General features: G+C 37.5%; 5 protein-coding genes across 7 annotated transcripts; 3 read left to right on the top strand and 2 right to left on the bottom strand.

Moving 5' to 3' along the window:
* The first annotated feature begins 43 nt into the window (after positions 1-43).
* Positions 44-3,361, top strand: SAG101 (senescence-associated gene 101). 2 transcript variants are annotated; one of them, XM_007031306.3, is made up of 4 exons: positions 44-645; positions 757-1,117; positions 1,445-2,014; positions 2,256-3,361. In XM_007031306.3, exons 1-4 carry the CDS (start codon positions 635-637, stop codon positions 3,087-3,089), a joined length of 1,776 nt encoding a protein of 591 aa, XP_007031368.3. In that variant the 5' UTR covers positions 44-634; the 3' UTR covers positions 3,090-3,361. The 2 variants fall into 2 exon arrangements, with proteins under 2 accessions (XP_007031368.3, XP_007031367.3); XM_007031305.3 differs by having other exon boundaries at positions 50-645; positions 2,253-3,361.
* Positions 3,362-5,733: 2,372 nt separating this feature from the next.
* Positions 5,734-6,994, top strand: LOC18600699 (peroxidase 31-like). The gene has a single exon (XM_007031304.3). It carries the CDS (start codon positions 5,868-5,870, stop codon positions 6,843-6,845), a length of 978 nt encoding a protein of 325 aa, XP_007031366.1. The 5' UTR covers positions 5,734-5,867; the 3' UTR covers positions 6,846-6,994.
* A 2,892-nt stretch (positions 6,995-9,886) lies between these two features.
* LOC18600698 (RING/U-box superfamily protein with ARM repeat domain-containing protein) lies at positions 9,887-12,366 on the bottom strand. Its single transcript, XM_007031303.3, has one exon. The coding sequence runs from the start codon at positions 11,851-11,853 to the stop codon at positions 10,129-10,131; it is 1,725 nt and encodes a 574-aa protein (XP_007031365.3). The 5' UTR covers positions 11,854-12,366; the 3' UTR covers positions 9,887-10,128.
* Positions 12,367-14,846: 2,480 nt separating this feature from the next.
* Positions 14,847-15,840, top strand: PMZ (zinc finger (AN1-like) family protein). The gene is made up of 2 exons (XM_018120167.2): positions 14,847-15,078; positions 15,245-15,840. Exons 1-2 carry the CDS (start codon positions 14,974-14,976, stop codon positions 15,698-15,700), a joined length of 561 nt encoding a protein of 186 aa, XP_017975656.2. The 5' UTR covers positions 14,847-14,973; the 3' UTR covers positions 15,701-15,840.
* Positions 15,841-16,000: 160 nt separating this feature from the next.
* On the bottom strand, positions 16,001-19,657 carry LOC18600696 (uncharacterized). Of its 2 annotated transcripts, XM_007031298.3 has the most exons (7): positions 19,307-19,650; positions 18,970-19,091; positions 18,656-18,705; positions 18,107-18,549; positions 17,868-17,948; positions 17,115-17,177; positions 16,001-16,284 (listed from the first exon to the last, which is right to left on the bottom strand). In XM_007031298.3, exons 1-7 carry the CDS (start codon positions 19,349-19,351, stop codon positions 16,222-16,224), a joined length of 867 nt encoding a protein of 288 aa, XP_007031360.3. In that variant the 5' UTR covers positions 19,352-19,650; the 3' UTR covers positions 16,001-16,221. The 2 variants fall into 2 exon arrangements, with proteins under 2 accessions (XP_007031360.3, XP_088661841.1); XM_088805715.1 differs by lacking the exon at positions 17,868-17,948 and having other exon boundaries at positions 19,307-19,657.
* Between the last annotated feature and the right edge of the window lie 438 nt (positions 19,658-20,095).

The following is a 20,095-nucleotide window of genomic DNA, read 5'->3' as shown; positions in this document are numbered from 1 at the left end:
TGATTCAACAAAAGTTTCGAATAAGATTCATAAAATTTTTATCCTTCTCGTATTATTTACATACAAGATCATTGTCTCCCTATTTCCATTTCAGACATTTTTTTCATTTAACTAACCGGATTGATCATCTCTTTCTCTGACTGGCTGACGGAAGGAATAGGACACAACTTTTACCTCAAAAAACATCTACTCTATCTGTATGCATGGATTCATGGAAATAATTCAGTTTGAAGATGAATATCCGAGAATCCGTCAGGGCAAGGTCATCATGCATTCCGTGTACCAAACGTCATCATAGACTAAAGACTTGAGCTGGATTCAACAGAAACTTCGGCACATGAATAAGTCTTGGGAAAACATGACTTTGAAAGAAACTCAAACAGAAACTTACTGCAAAGGAAAACAATGTTCAATTTCCTAGCATCTTCACTACTAGGGACACCGTGTTTTGACTGTTTCCTCTCCCAAGTCCCAACGTCAACGAAAACTGCTTAACTTCAACGAGGAAGTGAAGAAAAAGGCGGTGGAAAAAGACTGAGCTTATATCGCTGTACAATTTCCTCATGCCCATGGATGTTATTATTATCTCTAGTCTTCCTTTTCGCTAACCAAAGATCAACCCATAGCAAACAAGATGAACCAATTGTAAGTTAGAAAGTTTCATTCCTTTCTTGTTTTGATAACTAAAAAGGACTGTTACTTTTTCATTATTAACCATTCTTTTGTACTTGCTTTACTTTCTGTTCTCAACTACAGATTCAGCAGTGGCTCAGAAGTAGCAAGTTTCGTGGTGAGCTCTGGGTTGCTCAAACTTTCGTGGGCTAAAAACTTGGATTGTTATGGAGGGGTGAACCTAAATGAGCAGCATGCTCTGGGTTTCTCTTTGAGATATAAAGCTTATCAAGAAGCTAAATTTAACATCATCGCTTTCGTCACTTCTCCAATTTGTACCAAATCCCACCTTCAAGAAGCAGAGTTGGTTTCATCCACAGCTCTAAGGGAGACTTTTCCTTTCGTTGAATTCTTGTGCAGCAATGGCAACTCCTTCTCTATTCACAAAGCAGCAATTACGCTTTTTGCTGCTCACATGAATGAGCTCTTGCAACTGAAAAATCAGGTACGCTTCTACTGTGTTTGTAAATGATGGATAAGTCGCAGTCTGGGTTACTACAACCGGATCAAATAGCTAGGCAATTAGTCATTCCCTGGAGGGAATATTTTAAAATATAGGAAGAAGTTCAGTGACAATCGTCTTGCATTTTGCCCTGACCACAAATTTGGTAATAGTTCAATGGTTTCTTTTTTATAAAGTGATAAATGTGAATCTGTTAAATCAAGTTTTGCATCAACTTTAGGCTCAAATTATTTCTAGCTTAATGAATGAAGTATGAAAATGAGGGTATACTGATAACGGTACATTAATGTTATGTCTTAATTTATGTAGTGTGGCAGCAGTTCCAAACCCTTAATTATAACTGGACACTCTTTAGGAGGATCTGTTGCCTCTCTCTTCACCTTATGGCTGCTAGAGAGCCTCGATGTGTCAGCCGCAACACGCCCACTCTGCCTCACTTTTGGTTCACCGGCCCTTGTTGGCGACAAAGGCTTTCAACAATCCATTTCTGAACATCCGGTATGGACTTCTTGTTTCCTCCATGTTGCCACGAGCAAAGACTCCATCCCAAGACTCTTCATTCCTCCCCATAATCTTCACACCATGGGCTTAACTTCACAACCCTATATCTACAAGCCTTTTGGTACATTTCTTTTGTGTTTTGATATGGGATGCACTTGCTCTGATAACCCCGAAGCAATTTCAGAACTACTGGTAGCAATGGGAATGGGAGGTACCCGGAATGAGGAACAACTGGTTGTTGATTATGGGAAGATTGTTGAACAACTGGAGTCCTGGATAATCTTCGAAGGAATCTCACAGTTTAGTGACTTTATGCCAAATTCACTTCGGGCAGGGACAATTTTACAGTTGGAAGCAATTGGACTCCAGAAAAGACAGGTAGATCAAATTTCTTTTCACCTTATGGGATCTGGTACATCACTCTTTCTTGATTGAGTTACTCAATTTTCTCTCATGTCAAAAACAAAAGAATAGCTTGACAATGCATAACCTAGGATGTTGTAATTGAAGCGAAAATTAATTTGTGTCGTCTTTTTATTATTTGTGTCATCAATTGTTTCCAAAAAAAAAGTTCCAAAATCTCATTTCTGATCTAATCTCTATCTGAATTTTGTAGCAGCAGCAGCAGCAAAACAATGACTTTGACAAACTAATTGAGAAATTGGAGAAGCTGGAAGAGAGTTGTATGTTAAACAAGAGGAAGGTATTTGACCCTGCCAAGAAATTAAATGACATAAAAATAAAAATGGCCCTTCTAGAATGGTATAAGAAGGTTTCCAAGGCTGAAGAAATAGGTTACTATGATTGTTATAAGAACCAGCTCTCTCAAAGGGACAGGGACATTGTCAGGCTCAAGAAATTTCTTACAAACTACTGGAAAGAATTTGTTGCCCAGACTGAGAAAAAACCCCAGAAAGAAGGGGTCCGAACCCGGTGGCTGTATGCTGGTACTAACTATAGAAGAATGATTGAGCCGCTTGATATAGCTGAATACTATAAGACTGGCCAAAAGAACTACATAAATAATGGCAGATCAGATCATTATAAAAAGATGGAGCAGTGGCTGGAGGAAGCTGAAAAACAAAGTGGCTTCTCTATCAACTCGAAGAAACAAAATGTGGATGTTATTCTAACATATGATTCTTGCTTTTGGGCACGTGTGGAAGAGGCTCGAATATGTTGCAGAACACTAGAAAATGCAGATGCTAGTATAACAGACAGAGGGTCATCAAGACAGAACCTAATGAAGTTTGAGCTGTATGTTATGGAACAAATCAAGAAGTCTGCAGTATCTTCAGAAATTTTCCTGAAAGACAGCAGCTTTATGCAATGGTGGAAAGAGTATGAGAAGATTATAGAACCTCACCACAATTTACCATTGACTGACTTCATGAAAAATTGTAAATATCACCAGTATGGTAGCGGGTGCTTGGCACTCAACTGGAAAATATAGATATTACAACTTGGTCTCTACTTCAAACCTTGGAGATCAAGTTTTGGAATGGAAAAAGGTTATCCCCTTTGTTGTGTAGTCATAGATTTAGTGAACCTCCTCTGTATGAACAAAAAAAGAAACATCTTATAAATCAGACACAACACCTAAACCTAAGTCCATCCGCCTTTTCATCAATTATTATGTAATTCCACAGTGGATTGCCATGAATAAAATAGAAAATTACTACTGTTGCTTGCCTGAAGCAAGTTCAGTGTAATGTTTATACTGGACATCTTGTTGAATGACCTTGCCAAGATGCATCTTCTCCTCTAACAAATCTTAAGTAGTAAAAGCTTATGGTGGGTTCCCTTCTTTCATAATGCTAAATATCACAGAATTAGTTGGATATATGGAATATATAACAGGTTCTGTTATATACAATCAAATCTTAAATTTAATTATATATAGGACAGATAACAGTTTCTGTTAATGCAACATAATAAAGAAAGGTAAAAAACAATAAAAAAAGTAAGAGTAAGAATGCCTGGCGCATGCTAACACTAGCCTGATAAGAGATAAATTCCAACTCTGGGAATATGAAACTCCATATAGCAGATTGAAGTGACTACTCCATTAAACATTTGATTCAATCAAATGACAAAAATCTAATCTATGAATTCAAAAAACCATGAAGTTGTTACACAAATCGTTCAAATCAACACATCTATTATTACCTAAAACTTTGAACAACAAAAGGAAAAAACTGTTCTCATTTCATTCTCATGATTAGCTTTACCTGATGAGCAGGCCTACAAAATTAAAGGTGATAGATTGTAAAAGGTAGGGCCATCCCCTTGGCAAGATCTAGCTGTGTTTTCATGGCAGAATGGGAATGAGCTGTTAAATGTAGACACAAACTAAACCTAGAAACAACCCAGCTTTCAGTGGGACCAACAAGCACATGCACATGAAACAGAAAATGTGACCTAATCTTTATTTTTAAGGTCAGATTGACAATGGAATTTCTGGGATTTTGATCTTTAATTAATTAATTAATTAATTAATTTTTTCCTTGCTGGTACAATTTGGCATTGAATTAGTTGGAAGGGAAATATGTAGACTTGGAGATATTAAAAGAAGCTTTTCTTGAAATAGGAAACTCTTTTGCAGGCCAAGGAAAATTGCAGCTACTGCAATTATTATTTGCAGTGTTCCACGTGGCCTGTCCTTGCTTCAACTTTGTATCTGTCACAGGATCATTGAAAGTATCATGTATAGGTTTTTAATTTGTTTCAATGGAAGAATTGGAGAAAGGTAACAAGAGTTTCAATGACTTCACTCTAAATTGTTTTCATTCAGATGACATAATATATAATCCTCTTTTTATCTTTAGTAAGCATAGCAGTAACCTTGCTTTGCTCCAAATAATCCAATTTGTAACTCAACTTTATGGGAGTAACTTCACATGTATAATCAAGAGATGAGGTGAATTAGAGTTTGAAGACATGCTTGCTTAACCAAGTTCAAATTAATGTTGGGTTTCATGCAAGATTCGGCTATTGGTCTTCTTGGTACATTTGTTAAATTGGATTTTGAATTTAAATTCTAGTTTGATCTTGACTTTGATAAAATAGATTTTGCGAGGATTCATTTAACAAATGAGCTTGAGTCAACTCATTTTGCACTCCTAATTGAAAACTCAAACATATAAGATGATGAAGGATTAAAATTTGGGTTTTTTGTTTCATATATTTAATGGGAGAAAGAATGGTGAATACACCTGAGACGGTATGTATGCAAAGGAGTGTGATCTGGAGGGAGAAAACAATAAATTGGAAGGTTTGAAAATCGCCGCTGGTTTTAATATAATAATACTATATGGAAAGACAAGAAGCGGAGAGAGGGCCCATTAAAAGCTTCCGCGTTGAACCAATTGCGGGTGGCCAAGCCATGATCCTTCATGTGATGGACGAAATATGCGCCAATTACACCGCTGCCTTGCTGGCCCTTTTTCTCCTAATTTAAATATCAAAATGGTATTGATTTCTTTCTTCCAGTTCAGGGTCGTCAATCTCCACAAAACCCAGTTGTATGATAACCGCATGATCGTGACTGCTGGCCCACATGGCCACAACCCCAACACATTCCCATTACGCTCACTTCATTTTCGCACCCTCTACACTCTAGAGCTAAGAGTTCAATCCAGCTAACTCCAACCATACAAATGAAAGAATTTGATTTTTCCTTTTCAGAGTGAAATTTAGCATAAACCTGAGTTTTCATGCAGATAAGACACAAGTACAATTTGATCAAAGCTAGAGCCACTCTTAACCATTGATAAAACAAATCTTAACCCTTGAACTTATTGGGTGATACGTAGCTTATTTATGTCTTAAATTTAGTTTTGATAAAGTGTCACGACAATCGGCTTCAACTCATAACTATTCGAGTAGTATGGACATGGCATCATCTTTACTTTTAAACCGCTTTTGTCGCAGAGTCACAATCTTATCAACGGCTGAGATTTCATCACATGCATGAATTTACCTGGATCCCTTTCCCCACGCCACACATCTCGTGATTGGAGCTTCCTTTGGTAAAAGTAACAGTAAAAATATAAGGGCAGCAGTTAAAAAGTCCTGTCCCATCTTCTAATCTACCTTCACTTCCCACTTTCAACTCCCCAGCTCAAAGCTCAAATCTAAAAGCCCCTCACTTCTCTCTCTCATCCTTTACTCTCCCTCAAAGCTCAGCCCTGCTCTGCTCTGCTGTGCTCTGCTCAACTCAGCTCAACCAATGGCGCCGTCATCACCACCGCCGCCGCCTCCCTCGCTGCTCGTTGTTCTCCTCTTACTCTCCTCCACCGCATTGCTTTGTGAATCAAGGTTAAGCTTGGATTACTACTCCAAAACCTGTCCAAGTTTCAGCAAAATCATGCAAGAAACCATTACCAACAAGCAGATCACCAGTCCCACAACAGCCGCAGGAACCCTCCGGCTTATGTTCCACGACTGTCTCCCGAATGGATGTGACGGCTCTGTTCTCATCTCCTCCACTGCATTCAACAAGGCTGAACGTGACGCCGACATCAACCTGTCTCTTCCTGGAGATGCCTTCGACCTCATTGTACGTGCCAAGACTGCCCTGGAACTCTCCTGTCCTAACACCGTCTCTTGTGCTGACATCCTCTCTGTCGCCGCCCGTGACCTTGTTACTATGCTTGGTGGTCCGTACTATGACGTGTATCTGGGACGGAAAGATTCAAAATTTTCTCAAGCTTCTTCAATAGAAGGGAACCTGCCTAAGCCCAACATGGATATGTCACAAATTATCAATCTTTTTGCAGCCAGAGGGTTCACTATTCAAGAAATGGTGGCCTTAAGTGGGGCACACACAATCGGGTTTTCTCATTGCAAGGAGTTTAGCTCAAACATTGGCAATGATACCCATTACAATCCAAGGTTTGCTCAAGCATTGAAGCAAGCTTGTTCAGATTATCCGCAGAACCCAACTTTATCTGTTTTTAATGATATCATGACTCCCAACAAGTTTGATAACTTGTATTTTCAGAACTTACCAAAGGGTTTGGGGATTTTGGAATCAGATCATGGGTTGTATAATGATCCTAGAACAAAGCCGTTTGTGGAATTGTATGCAAAGGATCAAAACAACTTCTTTCAAGATTTTGCTAGAGCTATGCAGAAGCTTAGTGTTTATGGGATCAAGACTGGGAGGAAAGGAGAGATTAGGCGCAGGTGTGATGCTGTTAACTGAGTTTTTGAGCTGATATTATTGTCTGAGGTTTTTTTCGTTTTACTGAATTCTTTCTGGGGTTTTGAAGATCTTTTGAAAATACTTATGTATACTTGCCTTTGTTTGTACCAATTATCACATCAGGCTTAAATTTATACATATTTATCAAATCTGTGTTCTGGGTTTTAAAGTTCCAATGCTTTTTTCTTCTTCTTCAGTGCTGGTGGTCCTGGATTTGCCTGATTCTGTTTTACTTATTTGTATGATTCACAGAAAGAGCTGATTTCAAGTTTTTGTATAGTATAATCAGAAACTTAATTGGGGTGATTTTGTTTCTGGAAACATGGGAGATGTTGATGAATTGAAAGAGGGGATATAATAATCATGAAAATAACTAGAAAGATGCCTTTTTTTGGGGTTTTGGAGTTGATGATGTTGGATTGTTTAAGTTCTTTGAGTTTACTTTTGTCTGTTCTCTTTGTCTTCTTCAAGAAGTAGATTAAGTACTAGTTTAGTCATCAATTTGAAATGTTAACGGTGTCCTATTTTATGTATTTGATGATGCGTTAATCCATGCACTAAATCTTTTTCTCAACCTGGGTAATCACACTGTTGCACCTGCTGCCATGTGGGGTTGTTAATTTTGAAATGCAGAATTGAAAATTTATCTGTACTTTTCTGTCCTCTATGTTCCCTGAATTCAACAGCCAAAGAAAGAAACCATTTCCAAGAAAGCAATCTGATTTTGCATGCAGCTGTGGTTTATTACTTGAGTTTGAAAACTATTTTGAGGATTGGAACTTGATTGAAATTTGAAACTGGCGGCTATGGATGACACTTTTCAATCCAATGTCATCAAAGTTTGAGCTTCCAACTGATGAACTGCCTTATTACCATCCACCCCAATTATTTCAGAATTGTAACAGCAACTACCATTCCAACTGCATTAAGGAACATAATCGCATTGTGAAGAGAACTGATAGTTGAACTTAAAGACTGCAAGTTTTGGTACATACGGATGTTATGTGTTTCTTCATTTTGTTTCTCTTTCCCATAGGTGAAATCTAGCTTACATGGATATGTTTTCAATGCTTGAATTGTTTCTTATCCAAGCCTTGGACAAGTTCTGCTTCCTACCTGCTAGCGAGGTTGGTTCGGCTGTGTCATTTCAATTCACTGTTATGAGAAACCCTTCTCAGATTTCGTTGATGTACTGGAAGGAAACAATAAGCCATAGAAACTGAAAATGCCTACATGGAAGACAAAAACTACAGTAGAATAGACACATTAACCAGATGTTGATAAATTAGCTTTTCTGTACTGCATCATTTAATTGTCTATTCTCTGATCAAGCTTGTTAAAGCAAATAGCCTTCCACCACCACCAATTATCACTTAAACACTGACCAGACAACTTTGTCCCCTAGAAAGGAAGAAAACTTGCTGCCGTTCTTTTGTGCTAGTGGGTACCATAGACTTGCCGACGATAGTTTTTAAATTTGAAGGGCAGAGAGGAGTTATTACTCAAGTGTGCCAAAATGTTACCGTTGAGAGTATTTCTAGACAGGTTTATCACCCCAACAACCTCAAATGGTAGCCATAAGCTTGTTTCTCTCCATTTCTGCTCGAAGACATGAAAGTGCAGGCTTAAATATATCTACTGCTTGTTGTTCAAGTGACAAATTTTTACTCCATTCTTGTCTCACTTGAGTTAAAAAAAGGGGGCAAATTTACCAGTGAAATGGAATGACAGAATGTTATCCAGTCAAAGCATTATTGATTCACTTATCTTTGGTCAAGTTTCACTCATATCTTTGATATTACACAGCGGGAAGTTGTGAATTGATGAGCCAAGAAAAGGTGTATGCAAGTATTATATTTAAGGTACTGAGCACACTGCCATGAATACACTTTTGGATGCATTAGTCACCTTTTTCCAGCTTTTGCTCATGCTTGGATATCATGGCCGCCAGAAAGCAACCGCAGTCAAAAGTTTAGGAGGCCAGTCCCCTTTTGGTTTGTCCTTGTTGAGATTGTTCATGATCTTCTATTTCCTTTAGGTTTTCTCTTTTAGGATATAAATAGAGCTCATTCAACTAATCTCAGCAAAGGCTTTTCTCATTCTCTGGGTTTGATTTTGGTCCCTTTGGAACGTGCTGAAGCTGATTGTCCTTTTTGGGTTCAAATGCTCAACATAACGGGTGAGAGATTTTGGCCTCCAACTCATCAGTCATCAGCCCAAGTTATATTTTTGAATCACAAACTCAGGCCAATATGGCTATGTCCCAATCAAAATAGCCCATCAGGACAAAAGTATTGCTCCATCTACTAAGGAGCAAGGTTCGGCTAAGCAATGCACGTCCTAAGGATAAGGAAATAGATAGTACATATCAAGTCCTCTAAATTATGGATACATATATAAAAACGAAAATAAATGACCAAATCTATAATAGATATTGAAAATTTAAAATAAATTTTAGTATATAATTTAGTGTCATAATATAAGAATTATAATATAGTAAAATGTTACACATAATGTGTTTGTGAATTTATGTTGTATAAAAATATAAATAAATCAATATTAACATATTTTATTATACATATAATAAAATTGGATAAAATCTAAAGTATTGGTTTGCAAGATAGTCAACTATTACAAATTGATATGATTAATAACATAAATACTAATACACTGATTGCTGGGGGTGCAAAACTATTATGATTAATAATATTTGACATGCATTTAGATATGTTACAAAATTGTGAGTGTCAATAACAAAAAAAAGCAACTAATTAACCTTTTAAATTTCATGGATATACATCAATATATCCACAATATTTTTGTATATATTCTGGATATATTACAAAATCCGTCATTATCATAAAGAGTATTCACAAAGATTTTATATAGAAATCAGAAATAAAATGATGAAAGACTAGATTTTATATACAAATGTGTAAGTTAAAAGTAATAAAACAATTTTTAAATGTTTATTATTTTGATTATAGGAAATTAGTACAAAGGAAATAAATTGAAATAAAAATGGTTATATGGTTGCAAAATAAAATTGAAGATATCATTATTTTTTAATAATAGGAAGAAATTAGTGTGACAAATACAAAGCAGCAGCTAACAAAGAGTTTGCTTTTCTTTTTTTCAGAATCAATTCTTTGTCTAGAAATATTGTTCCATCACTTATTTACAACTTTGTCGCAACAAAGTCACTACAACCTAAAAAGCAACACAATAACTCCACCAATAATTACAAACCCGAATCGAAAAAAAGAACCTGTAAAAGAAATGCTCAAAACTCGGATGAGTTCGCACATGACCCGTTCTTTCCTCCTTCGAGTCGAAACCGACTCCGACTCATCAACCCCGCGTCCAGCAATTCCTCCCAGTCCACATCCTCTTCCTTCTCCTCACTGCTCCCCTTCATCATCTCCAACATCCTCCTCGCCTTCTCCCTTGCCCGCTCGCTCCCTGTCCTCTCCACCTTCACCAGCTCCTCCACCGCCCCGGCTGCCTTCGCCAATCCCTTAAACCTCAACCGTCCTTGACTCAGTCCATACAAAACCGCCACGCAAGCCTCCCGAGTCGACTCATCCAACTGCTTCCCCCTCAACAAACTCACCAAACACTCCACCCCACCCGCATCCAACACCGCGGCCCGCCCGTCGGGAGCAGAAGCCAAGTTACACAATATAAGCAAGACGCGACCCGTCATGTGACCCGACTTAACCATACTTAGCAAAACCGGAACCGACCCAATTTTAACCAGCTTACTCCTATTACTCTGAACTAGTGAGAGATGGTAAAGTGCCAAGGCCGAGTCGTGCCGAGTCCGCTCAGTCCCTGATCTTAGCATGTGCATGAGAGGCTGCAAAGCTCCCAGAACTCCAATGGCAGTCTTATTATCATCATGGAGGGCTAAGCTAAAGAGTGCACCGGAAGCATGCTCCTGCGCCTCAAGGGATCCTGCCTTCAACACATCAATTAAAACAGGAACCAATCCTGACCGTACGATCTTCACCTTGTTAATTTTTTCTAATGACAAGTTCACCAAAGCTGCAAGTGAGTTCCCTTGAATGTTCACGTATCTGGATGTGATCAAAGACTTTAAAGCTGAAAGTATACGTGGCGTGCAAAGAACAACCCTGGAACTCTCTTGGGTTCTTGTTATCTTCCTTAATGAAGCCGTGGCTTCTTCGACGTAAAAAACTTGAGGGCCTTCTAGTTTTGTAAGGAAAAACTCTTCTTCTTCGTTAATGTTTGGGGTTAAGGTTTCGATTTCGGAGGAGGAAGAAGTGGATGAGTAGCAACTCGGACGAGTCGCGAGTTGCAATGGCGGTGTTAGAACGTTGGTGGCGGCGGCAGCGGCGTCAGCAGCAGCAATCGATTCCTCCGAGCTCGAGTGGAATTGAGGAGGCCTCCGACTTAACTGAGTGGCTGCATGGTCGAATTTCACTGAAGGAATATCTTCAACTCCTTGAATCAACTCTTTCTCTGAATTAGACACCTTTTCCTGTTCTTTTTTGATCAGGGTATTTGGATTTTTGGCTATTAATGTACGGACAAGTTCCTCTGCTGTGGAGAAATCCAGGGGTTTTGGAGGATTTAAGGAATGTTTTTGGCACCAGTTGAGAATGGTGGATTTAAGGGCCAGGTTAGGGATAACGGTGGAGAAATCAGGGTTGGAACCATCCTGGAGAGTTGGTGTAAACTCCAGGGTTTTACAGGCTTCAACACAGGCTCGTTCGAAGGTATGACCTGAGGAAACTATAACCGCGTCAGCCATTAAAGACCCTGAAATGGGACAAGAAAATTCTTCGGGAGTTTGCTTTGGCTGAGCCTGACATGTCTTTGAAGCGTTGGTTGATGACGACCTGTAAAATGAAATTCTCCATTTTTGCTTGGCCGCTGCACTGCTTGCAACTTTCACTTTCTGTTTTCCTGAACCTTCATGAAAAAAATCTTTATGAGTTGGTGTTTTATGAATCATTAACTTCATAGCTTCCCGGAACTCCATGTTGAATCCTTCCCTTAGCTGAAAACCCAACACTTTTCCTCTGAATGAAACTTAATTTAAACTTTGTATCAACGTATCTACGGGAAACATTAAGAGACGTTGCAGAGACTCCATGATTTCCGGGAGGAGAAAAACAAGAACTTTAAGAATAAAAATATTCGTTGTTGATCGAAATCCAGGGGATGTTACAGGGATCAGGGGAGTTCCTTTAATGTCGAGGAAGACAGAATCATGAGGAGAAAGTTAAGGAACATGTTACTGTAGACCAAGTCTATGTTGAACCAAACAGAGAAAGAAAGACTTGGCAATTGATTTGGGATGATGAAATGATGATTTGGGAGAGAGAATATGGGGGAGAGGGGTGAGGGTTGCAGTTGCCTGTTAGGATTCGGATTCTTTTTCTTGCTTTCTTGAATTTCGGCCAATGACGGATAAGAAAAAGTTGCTATGAGGCACTTCCCAAACTCTAGTCGCGACTGCCCTTTTCACTTGCTGTGGACTTCTAACTTTTTTTTCCTTTTTTTTAGTTAGGTAATTTTACAGTAATCTTTTACAATTTGGGATCATATTCTTCATTTCCTTTGTAGATTATAGTTGAACAGACAATCATGGATTATTGTTAATGGAGCATAAATATAATTTGGCCCTTTTGTTGAATCAACTGTGGGACGCGGAAACATCACATCAGTTTATGCTGTTCATTCTTTTGGGACACTAATTTCTTTTCTTTGCTTACAATTTTTTTGGCTTTTTTTTTTCTTATTTCTTGGTAGATATTTGTATTTTTTATCCATTAATTTGGAGTTATCAAACATTTTTTTTTGCTTCTATATATCATTATAAACTTGGGATGTGCGAATCCTGTTAGCCAAGGATAGTTTCTAGGATTGCTATACCCTTCAGTCTTTTGTCTTCTGATAAGGGAAAGATAGAAGTTCTAGTTTCTTTGTTTCTTTCACTTGTACAGATTGAAAGATTGTAAACTTCAACTCAAAAAGTTTCACTTTCCAGATAAATTAATCTTTACCTTCTTATGAACTTAAGCCAAGTCTGTCACCTCTTCATTTGTTTATTAACCTGTCAGAAGCCAACAACAAAAGCATGTAAAACCCTATTGTTATCCTCTCCGATCATACTGCTTTTGATTAAATAAAGAACGATGCCTTCTCAAATCTGTTGAAGCAATTATTGATGCTGTTGAAGCACACAACATTCACAGCTTTATATTCTGTCAAAGTCTCAGTATATATGTGGCTTAAACATGGTTTTATTCCATAACATAAACCAAGACTTTTTTGGCCTATATGCTCACAAGAAATTGTTTGCCATGAGACAACCACTCGTGCTGCTTTATTATCAGCTGCTCTATTAATTCCAAAAGTTGAAAGAAAAAGCAAACCCTTTTTTTTCAAAATGTTGTTTTCCTGATGAGCAAATGGCCCTGCCATGGCCACTGCTACTTTTTAACTTTGCATGGAGTTGATAGACAACTAAGTAGCCAGCAACATAACCAAATTATTATTGCATTCTTAATTGCTAAGTTTCTTCAGCATTTGAATAGTATTTTTGACTTTTTAAGTGTTCTAGGCTGGATGATATCTCTGTCTTTCTTTATCAAAGGGATTGATTCCTTTTTTCTTTAAGGGGGAAAGGGGAAAGGGGAAAGGGGAAAGGGGAGAGGAGTGTTTATCAAAGCCCATCCCCTTCCCATTGATAGAAGATTGGACTTTTCATATTTTCTACCCTTTCACATTACATGCTGTCTTGCTCAGAGGAATTTAGTGCCACTGCTTTAATTTTATCAAAATTTTATGCTTTCTTTCCTCCCTTTATTTTGGATTATAGCTTATTGACTTCTTTTCAGTATTCAACAAAATGAAATAGGATTTGTAGTCACTTTTAAAATGATTTTTTTCAGAACTCAAAATTAACCCAAACTTATTTTAAGGAAATTTTGCTTTATTTTATTATCTTTTTCATGCAAAGGATGCCCAAAATCAGAACATGCAAGGGTCCCATGATATTGATTATGTAATAGATTGGACATTAAGCTTTGGCTGCATAGATCTCCAAGTAAAGATTGTATGTTACTCCCATTGATCACTCACCAATACTTTATAAAAGCAGAATTCTCTAACTTTACAAATTGGCATCATTCACCTTTTTGTTTGTATATAAGTCAAAGAATAATTCAAATTATGCACCAATGGCTCTATGGTCTAACCAATAATGCTATCATTTAACTAAAGAAAAATACATATAAATTACAGCATTAAACCCCTTGGTTTATTGTGTGAGTAAGACTCTTACTCTCAACTCTTCCATAATATTTTCTCCCCAAAAAAACAAAAAACAAAAGTGATGAAGACTCTTCCCTTTTCCAATGGTAACTAGAAAAAGGTGAGAAAGGAAACAAAGGAAAATTAATTAATGGCTTAAAAAGCACTTAATAGAGTGAGGAACCCAAATGTCAAAAAGAAAATATGGGTCAAAATGTCTCCTAAACACAAATAATCAAGACTTGAAATAAAGAAAGTGCACCTTTTTCTTCACTTTTAGTTATTGTGTTTTATTCAATAATCGAGCTTGGAGACAGCTACTATTTTTTTTCCTACCATTAATGATTAATAAGGAGAAAGCATGCAAACTGTTAAAATTTTGCCCAACAGTGCTAGTGAATCATCACCCTTTAGGGCCCAATGCTCTTGGCCCAAAGGGCCCAAACTTTAAATTGTACAAATTTATCGAAAAAGAGGAATTACTGGGCCCAGAAAAGATTAATGGGATTCCACAATCACTGCACATGGGCCCAGATCCAACTACGGAAGTGCTTACGTAACCGTAGGCCAAGCCCTTTTTCTTAAGGTGACGTGGCGTTTGCTAATTGGATAGCTTAGGACCTCTTCAAATATAGATAAAAATAAACAAGGTGATAAGCCGACCCAGCTGTTTCCCCTGGAAGTTTCCCAACAACTGTATATAACAGAAATCAAACACGGAATTCGATTCCAGGCAAGACTTGGCTTAGGCCACAAGACAACCTCTTTATATAAAGGCCTCCCCTCTCTGGCCTCCGCCCAAAACATCCTAAATTCCGATAAATCTTTGTTGACTTTAAGCATGGGCGGAGGAACAGAAGCTTTTCCTGATTTGGGAAGACATTGCCAACATTCAGATTGTCATCAATTAGATTTTCTTCCTTTCAAATGCGACGGTTGTCACAAGGTACATTGCTTATTACTATTGTTTTCTTTCGTAATTCTATTCACATGGATCAAATAAAACGCCTCTGATAGAAGAAAATCCGGATCACATTAGGAAAAAGAAGGTTACGTGACAATATTTTTCTACTCTTGGTATTAATTTTGTGTTGAAAAATCTATCTATGCAGGTGTTTTGTTTGGAGCATAGGTCATATAAGTCTCACGAATGCCTGAAATCGGATCATAAGAGCAGGAAGGTGGTAGTTTGTGAAATCTGTTCGACCTCGATTGAGATAAGAGCAGAAGGGGAGGAGGAGAAGATGGTGTTGGAGAGGCATGAGAAGTCTGGAGATTGTGATCCAACGAAGAAGAAGAAACCAACTTGCCCTGTTAGGAGGTGCAAGCAGATATTGACATTCTCTAATACAAGCGTTTGCAAGACTTGCCGATTGAAGGTTTGTCTGAAACACAGGTTCCCCTCTGAGCATGCTTGCAAACAGACTTCCACCGCTCCAGCTGAGGCGGCTAGAGGAGGATGGAACGACAAGTTCTTGGCTGCTCTTGCTTCAAGGAATGGGAAAGATTGTGCCAAGAACGGGCGGCGGTCGTCATCTCCAACTACGCCATCTGTAAAGGCCTATTAGTACTTACACACATTACATGGTTTTTTTTTTTCCCTCTCTAATGTGTACAATTAATTTTTCTTATTTGGTTGGAAAAACTGCATTTGAAGCAGCAAGGGAATGTGCACGAAGGAAAAAAGCGATAATCTGCTTTTCTTTAACCTTCTTTATGATACATTATGGTAAAAGATCATGATGAATTATAAACCATCATTATAATTCTAAATTAATCATGATATAAGAATAGTTGAAATCTTATTATCAAATCCTCTCATGACCCAAAGAGGCGAAGAATATATCAAACTCGCGACTAAGAGGGCAGAAAATTTAAATGGGGGGTAATTTACATTACAATGAGAGATTTGTCCAGATACATACATCAATATGATAATCCACCTATTTTTCCTTACTAAAATGAAGAGAACTACAAATGATGGATGCAACAACTTAGAAATGAAAAGCACACCTTGTTAGTTTACACTCTTTAAGATTCTCAAACTTACATGCGGTGGAAACTCCATCAACTAAACAGCAAACTAAAGTCACATATGTGGAAGATGCCGCCTTGAAGGGGGCATAAAAGCAAGAAGTTTCTTTCTCGGTCCCTGGAAATCAAGCAGAATTTGCCAGAACAAATCAAACTTTTAGAATGCAAATTGTTATCATGATAAAAGGTCATTTTCATGGCATTATCAGGCCAAGCAAAAGCACTTTCAGATAAGACCATTTGGGGGTCAAATTTCTTTCCCAACAAAAATTTTGTTAGCCCAAGCATATTTCAGAATTTTTATAGCAAATAAAAACTGGGAACTACCTATGCCAACAACTCAATGTGTTAAGAACTGGCATCTTCTGGCCTATCCTGATATTAAACAGGACCCATCCAATGCTTAAGATTGTACTGAAAGTATATAAGATTACTGTATCTAACAGTTTTTACAACTTATTTCAGTAGGCATACAAATATTGAATGTGTCAGATTACTCACTTGAGATATATGTATAAATTCATCAATATGAAGGCAAATGGCAGCAAAAGCATGAAAAATCATTTTAGGCTTTGATTTTAATTTATCAAACCTCCAACAAGCAGAGCCTATGGTTAAATGTCATCATGCAAATTATTACTAATTCTAATAAGTATAAATATTTGAACCATTTGTTCCAGTTCTTGATGCCTTATCTCTCTTTTCTCCCCTCTCTTTTCTTTTTCCCTTGTGAATTTCTTTGGCAAGTTTGTTTGTCAGCAAACAATCATATTTTGTAAGATTAAGCAGAGCATTGCACTCGTTGTTCTAGCTAAAAGACAAATGCATGTATCACACTTATGGAATAAACCATAAGTTGTACTCAATTAACCAAAAAAAATAGTTATGAAAAGCTATATGTACATATACTTAAAGAATGACAAGTACAAGAGTATGCAATGAGAATACCATTGGTATCCCCAACTCTTTGAGGTCCCTGTCTCCCATTTGCCTCAATGCGGTCATATCCACCTGTAATCACACAGACCAAGCATCAACCAAATGGACGTTGAAAGAAACAGGCTACAATCAACCCCTGAAAAGAAAAAAAATCCCCCCCTCCCTCTCTCTCTCTCTCCCTAAAGACTGTTCTTCTGCCACTTCCTCAAAAGTATCCCATTCCATATATTTTAGTTTTTGGCAATATAAATGCAATTGCCAAAATAGTGTAGAAGGGCACAAGAAACATCTCATGATAGAGGTGCATGCATACAACTTTATTAAGGCATTTGTATAGTATTTAGAAAATTAGAATAGCCCCTCCTAATCTATTTCTCAAGAAATGGAATATCACGGAAGGAAAGCTATGTGTCATGAAGTTTCACATCTCCTTTCTTTACATCTTTACACTGGACAAACCAAGTACTTTCCAAATGTCACAATCTTCCGTTTTTTAGTGTGTCATACTAATTTTTAATATGTTTCACACTGCAAAATTATCATAATTTCCCAGGTTTTACTGTACGAGCCTATACTCACCACTGATTTACAAGAGATGTTATTAGTAACAGATTCTATTTGCTCTCAGAAATGAATAACAATGTGGATTTTTTATATTCCCTTCAACATATAACAGACACAAGACACAACTCAATTTCTGCCATAAGGATACATTCCCAGGCAACATTCTTTCGAGATACTTGATAAAAGCAGGTCACTTACTTCTTCAGCCCTAAAATGAATGGCATATTTCCCTAAACCGAGTGAGTCCAACAAGGCAGTAACAGTGAAAGGTTCGTTATCCTGCGAAATTCCAAGAAATAGAAACTAGATTAAAAGTAAGACCTCTCCCTGAAACCAAAAGGCTAATGGTCAAAGCAACATTTTTACATGGGTAAAGTAGACTAACAAAGAAGATCAACCAAATTAAGGAAACTTGAAGCTAGTGCAAGAAAACATACAACATGTTGCCTTCTCTGCACCAGGCTGCTCATTGGTGCTACATATGTGACCCGGCTGGCAGTTACATCTTTTTCTGTGAGAGGTATGATGCCAGTCACCCTGCAGGGATCAAAAACCCCATTGCTTGAAAACAGATCAGCTCTTGCAGGTGCAGTTGGTATTATCTGAGGCATCTCAGCAAAACCTCTCGATCCATCCATAGTTTGCAAAGGGTAAATATGCAAACCATCTCTAACGCAATTTGTAGTAATTCGATTCAGATTGTCAATTCCATTTGGTCCAGGTCTACATGGATGCATGCTAAGATTTTGCGGTGGCCGAGTATCTTTTGACAGCTTTTCTGAATTCCTTTTTCTACGGTCTTCTAAAACACTTCGAAAGTGATGTGGTCGGGACTTGCGTATCAGTTTTGACCGGAGGTCATTTCCAGCAAGACAAGAACCTTCAGTCATCTCACGGTACCACAAACAGTCAACAACCAAATTTAAAGAGCAAAAACTGATATATATCGAGCCTAATTGAATCCAACAATACTAGCTAGCTATCACCTTTTAATCGACTGCCACCTGATCTCCATTCAGAACCATCTCCTCGATGCCTAGAAAATAACACCCAAAACTACTACATAAAACAAACACACAAATTGAATTGTCATCATACTTCTGAAAGAACATAGAAGAAAAGTAGTCGTACCTGATATCTACTCTGAATGCAAATTAATGTCAGTTAACAGATGAAATTCTCACTTACTAAAATTTAAGCAAATACATACACCTAAAAGTTCAACAAGAACTAGCTAATTAAACAAAGAGTTGAAACTGGAAAACAGTACGAATAAAAACAGAAACAGACAAAAAATAACCTTTTGTTGCTGTATATGTAGTTTTCGGCACCACCATAAGACCGGGGCCTGTTTTTAATGAATCTTTTGCTTCCACTCATCCTTCGACGGTCAACCATGACAATATCTCTCATCTTAACCACCTAACCAAAAAAGAGAATCATTTTTACCCAAACAAAGATGTTCACTTTATTACTTGAGTCCTTATTTTACCCAAAAAAAAAAAAACAAAAAGCATGACTCGCGTGTCCCAAAAGTACCAGTTTTAGCAGAAAGAAAAGAAACCCAATAATCATTGAAGAACCCTACAAACCAAATGATCATATTGAAATTTGAGAATGAATGAGCTGATGAGTACCTTGCCTGAGTCTCCCAAGGTGATGGTGACTCTGGGTTTTTCCATATAAATTTGTGACCTGAGAAGTCAAGAATGAAACTTTGGGGTTTAAAGTGTCAATGTTTCCTCGCTATAAGGAGTTGAAGCAAGGGTTTTGATGATGGAATTTGGGTCTTAGGAAACTGTAAATAAACTACATGGCAAAGCAGGAGAAGAAGGGAAGAAAATGATGGTGTAACCACTGTTCTGGGTTTGCCATGTTGAGAAGAAGGGAAGGAATTTGCCTTTGTTGACTCTACAAGTCTTTTTAGTCAAGTCAATGCCCCAGCTTTTAATTGGCATGCAATTTTCATTTCATTGAGTGGATCTACTCGAAGACAGTGTTTGGTTGAGGGAGAGAGAAAAGAGAAACGAAGACTAATAAAAACTGTAAATTTGTCTTTTTCTGTAAGATCATCGCACTTTCCATAGTAATTTTCTGACTTCATTATTCAACAATCTAGATGAGAAATTTGACAAAATTTCAAACGGGACCTTTATGTAACTTTTTATTGATCAATACGTACCTTTTATTGAATTAATACGTTTGTGATTTTCATGTTGGGTAAGTTTTCATATCTGCATTAAGCTGTAAAAGGGGAAGAAATTCTCATGTCCTTCTACCGCATTTTCTTTAAAAAAATGATAAACTGGATAAAGTTTTATTTTATTTTATTCTTCTCTAAAGAATCTATTGGCTTCAGTTGTACTTAATTCCTAGTAATTCTTTGAATTTAGAGGTTGCTTGATGCCGTCTTGTAAGGAAGGTAG

The sequence above is a fragment of the Theobroma cacao genome, chromosome 4 (genome assembly GCF_053813885.1).
Source record: "Theobroma cacao isolate CCN51 chromosome 4, ASM5381388v1, whole genome shotgun sequence".
NCBI classification, from domain to species: domain Eukaryota; kingdom Viridiplantae; phylum Streptophyta; class Magnoliopsida; order Malvales; family Malvaceae; genus Theobroma; species Theobroma cacao.
Note: the sequence above shows the minus strand (reverse complement) of the source record. Positions and strands in the feature narration are given on the sequence as shown.

Bases quoted from the DNA above. Each gene is read 5' to 3' on its own strand.
- SAG101 (XM_007031305.3), top strand. The intron at 1,118-1,444 runs GTACGCTTCTAC...TAATTTATGTAG, and splicing joins TCTTGCAACTGAAAAATCAG to TGTGGCAGCAGTTCCAAACC. The intron at 2,015-2,252 runs GTAGATCAAATT...TGAATTTTGTAG, and splicing joins TTGGACTCCAGAAAAGACAG to CAGCAGCAGCAGCAAAACAA.
- LOC18600699 (XM_007031304.3), top strand. From the start codon at position 5,868: ATGGCGCCGTCATCACCACCGCCGCCGCCTCCCTCGCTGCTCGTTGTT.
- LOC18600698 (XM_007031303.3), bottom strand. From the start codon at position 11,853: ATGGAGTTCCGGGAAGCTATGAAGTTAATGATTCATAAAACACCAACT.
- PMZ (XM_018120167.2), top strand. From the start codon at position 14,974: ATGGGCGGAGGAACAGAAGCTTTTCCTGATTTGGGAAGACATTGCCAA. The intron at 15,079-15,244 runs GTACATTGCTTA...CTATCTATGCAG, and splicing joins AATGCGACGGTTGTCACAAG to GTGTTTTGTTTGGAGCATAG.
- LOC18600696 (XM_007031298.3), bottom strand. From the start codon at position 19,351: ATGGAAAAACCCAGAGTCACCATCACCTTGGGAGACTCAGGCAAG. The intron at 17,949-18,106 runs GTATGTTTTCTT...GGAATTTCGCAG, and splicing joins TGCAGAGAAGGCAACATGTT to GATAACGAACCTTTCACTGT. The intron at 16,285-17,114 runs GTATTCTCATTG...CTTGATTTCCAG, and splicing joins AAGAGTTGGGGATACCAATG to GGACCGAGAAAGAAACTTCT.